The 9,318-nt window shown below is 39.2% G+C and overlaps 1 protein-coding gene across 9 annotated transcripts in view; it reads left to right on the forward strand.

Annotated features, from left to right (window-relative positions):
• BDP1 (B double prime 1, subunit of RNA polymerase III transcription initiation factor IIIB) overlaps positions 1 to 9,318 on the forward strand; it is an 80,182-nt gene that overhangs the window by 43,404 nt on the left and 27,460 nt on the right. For 8 of the 9 annotated variants that reach the window (XR_002097277.1, XM_019516967.1, XM_019516973.1 and 5 more), the window contains 7 exons: positions 438 to 660; positions 2,151 to 2,356; positions 4,677 to 4,911; positions 5,869 to 6,071; positions 6,751 to 7,141; positions 8,643 to 8,771; positions 9,058 to 9,094. Coding sequence is in view for 8 of the 9 variants with exons in the window: in XM_019516967.1 (XP_019372512.1) it covers positions 438 to 660; positions 2,151 to 2,356; positions 4,677 to 4,911; positions 5,869 to 6,071; positions 6,751 to 7,141; positions 8,643 to 8,771; positions 9,058 to 9,094 (1,424 nt within the window). In the remaining variant the exon portion in view is untranslated. The remainder of the gene's footprint in view (positions 1 to 437; positions 661 to 2,150; positions 2,357 to 4,676; positions 4,912 to 5,868; positions 6,072 to 6,750; positions 7,142 to 8,642; positions 8,772 to 9,057; positions 9,095 to 9,318) is intronic. The other variant, XM_019516968.1, reaches the window with a different exon arrangement.

The raw sequence follows: 9,318 nt of genomic DNA on the forward strand, positions 1-9,318 counted from the left end.
TTAATGCATACCTTGTTTTTTTTTTTTTTTTTTTTTACAAATACATGGGTAGAAGCATCTCCAGACCCAATGCCAAGATTGAAGTACTTTAGTTCAAGAAACTGGGAATCTCCAAAGCCAGCTCTTTTCACCCTGATTACTATTTAACATTCAAATGACATTAACTGGAGTGGGTGTAGGTAGGAGAAACTGCAGAGAAATAGTAGAAAAACTTGGTACAAGACTCTGCTTGTTTGTGAAAGAGGTTCTTCAAGTGTTAGAAACTTTAAATAAGAACAGGCCACTTTCTTACCATGACTCGTAATTCACAGCATGAAATGATTTGTGACCTTCCTGTATAAATAGTGATTTTGAAAAACTTAATAGCAGTGACTGCAGTAACATTTTTTTCACCCAATATAGCCATGTGACATTATTTTTTTGTTTTGGATACTTAGCATTAAAAAATCCAGTTCTCTAGAAAATAAACCAGGTGCCATCAGACCAGCACAGCTTATGAGGCATCGGTTCCGGGGGACTAGACCAAGCATAAGAAGGCTGTCTAGCAAGACAGGAGAACTATCAGCAGAAAAGAATACTGCTCCAGTTGAGAGAGAAGCAGGACAAATGGAAGCGAGTCTTCTGGAACATGAAGATTGTAGTGTTAGTTTTTCTACCAAAGTGAGAATTTTATTTACGTTTCTATTTTTATGCTTGTTAATAGATCTTGGCAAATACAACTTTAATGAAGACGCTTAGTAGTTGGTTAAGTGGTCATATGGGCTAGGGACAAACATTACACACAAACCGGTTTAAATGATCAGAAGCCACTTTAAACGTGTAACAGAATAGATGTTCAGTGCACATAAACAGATGTTCAGTGTACAGTTTGAAAATGACTGAAACAAGTTTGAGATAAATCTGGTTGAATGTAGCATCAGACTGAACTGATTTGCATCAAACCAGTTTATGCAGTGTCTGTCCCAGACCCCTTCCTGGCTTTACAACCCTGGGCGGGGCTTTGCTGTCTGCTCCAGCTCCGCAGGTCTCCCACCCTTCTGCTGCCTGGCTGGAGCTCTGGCAGAGACTGCAGGTACAGTGTGTCTGTTTGGCTTCCTCCTGCTTCAACCTCTCCCCACCACTCCCTGCTCAAGCAGGAATTCTCCCTCCCCTTTGCCTTACACAGACACCTCAGCATTAGCTAGCATACCACATGCTAGCTACGGTCCGTGCTGTGAGACAGGACAAAGGCAGACAGCACGGTGACTTAGGGCTCTTTGGAGCTAATCAACGAGTAGCTGGTAATGTGTCTCTGTTCCTTCCTCGGAAAAGGTGTTTAAGAAGAGCTTGAACTAATGACAGATTCTTTTGTTTTGCTGATGGGATGATAAATATTGTGTAAACCCCTACTGGCTCCCTTGCTGACCAGCAAGTGGGGGTGGGAACCCCTGCCTAATCAGAGCATCCTGCCAGGGCCTGTCCATGCCCCACTCAACTCAGCACTGTGGAAGGGAAGGGAGGGCTACTCTAGCACCCTCTCACCTCCCCTGGCATCTGGCCTGTACCATTGCAGGCATGTGCCTGCATTTCTTCAGTCCAAAGGGGATGCCTGTGAGGTTACAAACTGATTCTGCCTAGGCAGGTTGGACTAACTTGCAAAGATTGAATCAATTCAGGCTCAGACTTTTTGAGTGTCTGTCCCTAGCCATGAAGAACGAATTAAAACATTTTTATATCTTTGTGATGTGACTTTAGTATTAGGCTCTTAAGTACTATATTAGTTAGCACTGTAGGAATTCCTGGATTTTTGTTAGGAACAATTCTGTGATCTGCTTGTTTATTCAATTATATAAAAATTCAGTGTAGTGAGCTGTTACTTTTGTGACCTTGGCACTTAACATAAATGTGTACATAAGCATGCTTCAGGCCAGTCATTGCCATGTTTTTCCAGTGACCTACTGAAGCTAGTCACAAAAGGATGTATTGAATTCTTTCCTTTTCCTACTGGAAAAGGTGCTATTTCTTAACGATGAGCAGCAGTGACAGGTCCCATATATGACTTGAATCCTTTGAAAGTAGTTTTGATTTTGATTGATCTCTGAATCATAAATTCTGATGATTTGTGTGTCTTTAGTACATATTTATGCTAATATTGCTTTTCTGAAATAAAGGCTGAAGTGGAGACACTGACTGTCCTGGAGGATTTGTCCAGAAAAGATGATCCGGATTTCAGTGCTGTCACGTCTTCTCCGAAAAAAATCATTCGATCAGAAGAAGTTTCTTCCTCTGAGAAATCATTGAAATGCAATAGTCAGAGAAATGAAGTGGGCTGTGTGTCAACAGAAGTTGTGGAAAGCCTTCCAGATAATTCTGAAGGGTAATGGTAACTCTTTCATTTTAAAAGGGCTTCTAAAACTCTCTAAATATTAATTCAATTATTTTTCTACAGTTTCTGCCTTTACAAGACTGATATCAAGTGCAAGCAGTACAATATAACTTTGTGGCAAGGATCACTAGGTGGCACCACTAATATAGACATAAATACCTTTTTCTTTACATTAAAGTGTATTTTTGATCTTGGAGCAACATACCTCTTGCTTTTTGCTGCCCCTTGGGAGGGACTCGACAAACAGCAAGGAAGTCTGCTGTGTACCTGAATCTCACTAACTATGACATGCTTGAAGTAGTATTTTAGGTCTCTGTATGGTGGGTACAAATCTCAACTTCCAAAGTGGAAAAAGTCACTATCAAAATGTACCTAATTTAGTCACCTTCATGATAAGTCAGACCCGCAGGTCAGCACTTTTTTTTGCTAATTTGGCAAGGAACATTTGTATATGTGTAATGTGGCAGACAAAGTAGAGGGTGCTTGGGAGGGTTGGCTATGTGGGGAGTGCCCTATGCATCCACCTCTTCCTGTGGGTGGTATGTGATTATAACTTTGGATAGAGGGGGCTTGTTTTGGATATGGTGATCTTTTCCCACACGCTTCTGAGCCCTGATGATACTTGGAACATCTTTGGTGCTGTATGCTGTGGCCATGCTCCATGCTAGTCAAGACAGGTAGCAGCTTTTATTTACTGAGTGCTGGATTAATTTTTTCCATTGGAATCTTGGGCTTTTTGAGTCCCCAGCATGAGATTTGTGGAACAGAGATGAGGATTTTGCCCCAAGGATGCAAAGAGGTTTTTTCTAGAAGTCACTTAAAATGTATTATAACAATTTCTGATTATGCTGACTCTAAAAGTTATCAGAGAAATGAGTTTTTAAACCATTTCTTTAAAAAAATTGTGGAAGTTCTAACTTAAGATCATTTCACATGCTAAGGGGTATTAACATAATCTGGATGCAGACAGTTATACCAGGAACAAGGTATTAATAGTGAATACATACCCCTGAGAGATCAGATTAAGATGCAGTTTCAATAAAACAAAATATCCTGGTTCCAAGCTTCTAGGGGAAGATGGGACAAATCCTTTAAAAAAATACTTTAGCCCCATTTTCCATTCTCTCGTTTCTTTTTTGTTTTGTTTTGTTGCTATTCAATTCCACATCCTCTTGAAAAAGGTCGGCATGGTGCCAGAAATCTCCCTATCCACAAAATCTTTTATTTTTTTATTTGTTTTGGTATGTAGCCAGTATGGATGATGGCAGCCTAATGGTATTTATATTTGTAGATATTGATTATGTTTTACAAGGAAGGGGTAAGTACTGTTATCCTCTTAGTGCAGAAAGAACAAGTGAGATTCACAGAACTAGTGTTTTGCCCAAGAGCAGACTGCAGGTAGAGCTGGGAATTAAACACAAGTCTGTTTTCCAGTCCATGTTGCCTTTTCTTAAACTTTAAGTATACAAGAATGTAATCCAGGGGCATTTTTATTCCTGCTGATACTGGTCAGCCTGATAAAAGTAAAAGTCTCTTGAAAGCACTACAGTGCTTGAGAGAGCCATGTTAAATGATCAGTCGTGTAACCTATAATGCTAAGCTCCCTGTTTTTGTTTTTATTTTTGTTTTTGTTCACTATGACCAAATCTTGATCTAGTTAATCAAAATTCACATGCGTCATACTTTAAATATAGGTACTTTAATTGCCATTAACCTGTTCATTTTCCCCAAGATGAGACCTTTCTCAAGTAAGATTTATTTCCATATTCATCTGGCTGCCTCTTTATGTTCCTTCTAGTTGCTGTCATATTTCTGGCTTTCAAACCATTGGATCTATTTTATAGGAGAGATCCAGGCTCTTGGTAACTAATACCCAAAAACCAAACTGCCCCTTCTTTCTGTCCCAAGGGAAGTAGATGATAATAATAGGACAAACAGCTTGTCATCTATTTTCTACCCCCTCCCCCACCAAAAGAAAATGAAAGATTAATAAATTTAAGTTTATTTTAATGTTGAGTACTCCATGATTCCCACAGTGGTTGGCTCTTACCTCCCTCAGCCCCAAAATACTCCCCATACCCTGAAAGGATGGTAAAATCCCTATCCAGCCATAAACAAGCTGAAAACATGGAGTCTTCTCTTCTCTCCTTTTCATTCATAATGAGTAGATTAAAAATTAAAGTATGGATGAACTTTTTATGTAAGGCTTTCTTATTTTCTAGTTCACTTTAGGTAGAGTTTACATGTATTTATATCAATAAGAATTTTAGAATTGACTGAAGCGCAAGATGTATTCTCAATATTTTCTTAGGTCGAGTGATAAATTTACTTCTGAAGAAGAAAGCAAGCCAAGTAAGAGAGAACCTTCACAGTTACGGAAAGGCCATCTACAGAGGCCTAAGCCAAATCTAGTGAAAGCAACTAGAAGGAGAGAAGTGCCAGATGAGGGAGAAAGCACAACTGAGGATAAGTGTGATGCCGGAAATGCAGATGAGGATCTCATTCTGTGTGGGAGTAGCAAATCAGAAAAATTAAATGTTTTAGTGGTAAGTACTGAACATTTGGAATCGGAGCAGTTTATGTCCCCTTAACTTACCTCTTTTTTGCAGAAATCCAGTCTGTGAATAGGAAAAGTTAAATCATCTCTTTGAATCTTTGCCAGTGTCAAACATGTGCAAAGCTTACATTTTTCTGAACTGTTTAAAAATAACTTATTTCCTTGTTTATCATTTTACTGCATGCATTACTTAATATCTTTTATTTGCACAAATATACCCAGCTTTACCAGCCTGTATGAATAATGTTTTGCAGACACTGAAGAGCACCTATAAAGGGAGCCATTCCTGCTGACTATTTCTTTAAATATGTATACTGTAAATACAGACAGCTTTTGAAAGAAAACCAAAAAAACCCTGGGCATGCCCCCCTCTCCCCACCCCCTCCAGTGACTGGGGGCTGTTGTGTTCTGGGAAATGTTCTGATATAGTATTTACCAAACATGGAACTCGCTTTAAATAGCTCTAGTAGTTTCTTCAGTTTGTTCCAGGGCAGATGAAAAATGCATCTTTTCACACCTTTGGTCCTACCCATCCCCCTTAATTAAAGTGTAGTTTTTGCTTTTCCAGAAAATGGAAGTGGCCTCCTCTTCCCAGCTGGCTGTTTGTTGCCACTCATGATTATTGTACTGGCTAATCATGAGCCAGCACAGATTTGGCCATTGGTTGCCCAGAGCTAAAGCATCGAGCATTATGCCACCGTACAGAAAAAAAACTGATTAGCACCCTTAGACTTTCTATGGCATGTCTACTTCAGAGGCTTGACTGCAACCTCAATTAACAGGGGATTTTCTAAAAAGAAGCAGATGTCAGTATTGTACATGCTCCTAAACTTCAGAAACTGCTTTTTTCCCCCTCAAGCCTTCATTTCCTTACCCCTGACAATCTGTTAAGTGCCCTATAAATATTATCAAACATAAATCTTAATAAAATGTACTGTCTACTCAGCATGGCTCTGCTAAGTTAGCAGATGCAGCGTCACCTTCAGAGGTTTCAAGAAAAAATATTTCTGAGGAATTGACCCATAAAAGAAGCAGGCAATTCAGAAAATTCCAATCTCTGGAGAGATCGTCAGAGAGTGAAAGTCAAATAGAACAAGATGATTCTCAGCCCTCTGCTGCTGAAGAGAAGACTTCAGACAAGCTGACAAGGTGAAGTAACTAAACGTTTTTTAATATGGGCTGCAGGTTTAGTAAGTTTAATCAGACCTGTTATGGTCCCAGAATTTGAGTTTCTTGTTCTTCCTGTTTCTCCTTCAGTAGAATGTGCACATATGTATGCGAGTTCCCTGAGTAGTTTGTCATGGTTGCCATTTTCACCTTGGGAAATGTAAATTATATTTCATATCAATTAGCAGAGACATAAAACAAATGATCTACTATCCACACTGACATCTTAGGAGAAACACTTACGTGAGGTCGGTATCAGAAGAATCTCTGCTAAGTTGAAGTGAATATATACACTTTTGATCCCTCAAAATAAAATCACTCTTTCCTTACCAGTTCCTTCTAAATTTTACTCCACAGCAGAGTTTATTCTAAAACTTCTGCTAGAAGTTAAGAAAATAAATTGACTGTCTATGATGCAAATTAGTACTTTGCTCACTTGCAAATGAGTGGGTATTTCTGACTAAAGGAACGACCTTTTTGCCAGCATTTGTCGGTATTTAATTACACATGCCTTGCCTTTTTATCATGATGGTAATCATTACCAGTGAACTTGCTGTGATCTGTAACATTAATTTCTCTTCATGTTTAGGCTGCTGCTGTACTAAAAGTCGTTGTTGTTGTTTTTGTTTATTATTAATTAATTAATTTTAATATGTATTAGAAGGCGGCGGAGAAGATCATCCAAACAAATAGCCCTGCCGAAACGAATCTCTGAGCTAAGAGCAGCTACTTCATTTTCATCTGAATTTGAGGCGGATCATTCTGAAAAGGGGAAATGGTGTCGGAAGTTCAAACCAAATGTCACCAGAGGCAGAGGCTCAAAACCTGCTCGCAGCAAGAAATCTGGGAAAGACCATAGGAGTTCCAAGGTAACCTTGGTGACTCTCAGGGCTTCACAGGAAGAGGATGAAGATGAGGCAGATGACTTTGAACCGGATGATGAAGATGAGTGTTTTGCTCCAGAAGAAGTAAATAAAGCTCCAGTGTTTGTTCCTGTAGGTCTTCGATCTCCAAAACCTGTTCCTGTCCAGATTGAGGAAACCATGGAAGAGGTAGGACATCAATGTTCTGTAGAGGTGTGACATGTTAATTTGTTGGGGTGTAGTGTTTCCTCCTACTGCCATCTTTTGCACTTGTTTTCACTTAGTGCAATGAGATTAATTGACAGAGAGGTAGTAGCAGAAGACACCCTCTTGGTTCGGGACAAGATGCATGGGTAATCCCTGCCCAAGGAACGTACTGCATCAGGTCCAATCCTGCAGTGAGTTCTGTAGCTTTAAGAGCTCCACATTTTATTCATTGGCTCTGTTTGGTCACAGATCTGAACTTGTGCAGCCGATTGCAGGCTTGAGGCCTAAGGTAGAACAGGTGCAAACCAATCACTATTATGTATAAGTGTCAGGGATTCAAACCTGTCTCCTTTTTCTCCCTTTGATTATAACAGTCTTGTTTCTTGATATTTATCGTTCTTTTATAAATGTAATGTGTATATATTACAGAAAGACTGTTCCAAAGTGTTAAAGTTGCTAAATGGTGCACTCATGGGCTCAAATTAGAACAGCTGAAATGTTAGGTTTGCGTGTAGAACCTCAACTTGGGTCTTGTGTATGATCAGCCTGCTGTTTTTAATTACTAGAATATAGTGTCTAGACTTTTAAATCAAATAATTCTATCACGTGGAGTCAGACCAATCCCTTCATAGAGTATCAGCACAATTGGAAACTTTGGATCCAAAATATACATCTCTGCTACTTAAATTAACAGTAATCCAATAAGTAACCCAACAGTAACCCAATAAAATCTGTTGTGGGTTTCGGAAGCGAGTGGTCTGGTGTGGTTAGATCTTTCTGTCCCCATTCTTGAGTCCATGCTCTCTGTCCTGTTTCTCTCCCACCCCTTTCTTCCAGCTTCTCACCCCAGTCTGTCTTCTGTCTCATACTCTGAGCCTTATTTGTCTTGGTAAATCAGTCCTCATCTCCCTTCTTCTTTCCAGTCAAGCTTTCTTTCCTAAAGTCTGGCTTTTTTCCCTTTTGCATTCAAATTAAGCTGTTTTGTCTACTCCCTTGGTGCCGGTACCTAGGAGTGTTTAGAACACAGGAGAGATTGTCTGTATTCCTTGAGGATGGTTTATGTGCTCTTTGGTCAGCACATGTGCACTGTGAGGGGATGGAGGATAAAGAATCCTTAGATAATTTTATCTGCCAAATTGTGTATGTGCAGGGAGACTTAGAAATTTGGGCATTTTTCCCATAGAATAGCACAAAGCACTTCCTTGACTTTTATATGCTTGAAGTTTAAGGAAGAAACAACAGGAAATACAAGTTCATAATTTGAAGCAGTTCAGAAACCTGAACAGTTGCATTTCCAGCATTTTTCTGTAACACATAGTACTCTTTCCTTTTTCCAATTGTGTAGTTTAATATTGCATAACATTGATTGTAGGCAGGACAAGTCCTTCACACTGAAAAAGCACTAAGTACATGTGAATATGTAAAATTAGTGGTATTCCACCCCCCTTTTGGGCTAATAAACAAATAACTTTTATTTTTGCAGCTTGAAATTTCTGTGAATGTTCCAGATGTGCCATGTGTCACAACTGCTGAATCTGTGTCTCCTGATTTAAATGTACCTGTCCAAGCTGGGATACAAAGTAGTGAAAATTCGAATATCATACAAATTGTGGTAAGTATTCTTTTTTTGATAATTGTGTACATTTTTTATATCTTTGAGCATGGAGAACAGTAATGTTATAATGGGTGAGCACAGCATGAGCATTAACTATGCAGGTCAGGTAGCTTTAGTCAACTCTCTCAAAACTAATATGTAAAGCCTTTAATCTGAAATCAAGTTGAGTTGCTCAAACAAATCTTTGAAATGAAAAAGTAGTCTTTGGGAATTGTTCAAATTGCAGATTCACTTGATTCATTTGTGGTTTTGGTCTTAATTGATATTTTTTCCCCTTTTCAAGGGAGTGACTACATATGAAAATCCAGAGACAGACACAGGTAAATATTGAAGAAACTTGTTCATGAGTAATGCCTGCTTTGACATCCATAATGTAGTGTTTTCCCTGAAGGAATTCTGAGTTTAGAAGCAGCTTGCACATCCTGTGGACCAACAAAACCTGAGCTAGTGAGGTGTGGTAGGGTCTGTGTTTTAGAGGAGCTATGACACTTAACCTTCTTCAGTATGGTCCATCAGAGAGACCATGAGTTACAAGGCTATTGTG

The sequence above is a fragment of the Gavialis gangeticus genome, unplaced genomic scaffold (genome assembly GCF_001723915.1).
Source record: "Gavialis gangeticus isolate Ggan-Ray unplaced genomic scaffold, GavGan_comp1, whole genome shotgun sequence".
In the NCBI taxonomy this organism is placed as follows: Eukaryota; Metazoa; Chordata; order Crocodylia; family Gavialidae; genus Gavialis; species Gavialis gangeticus.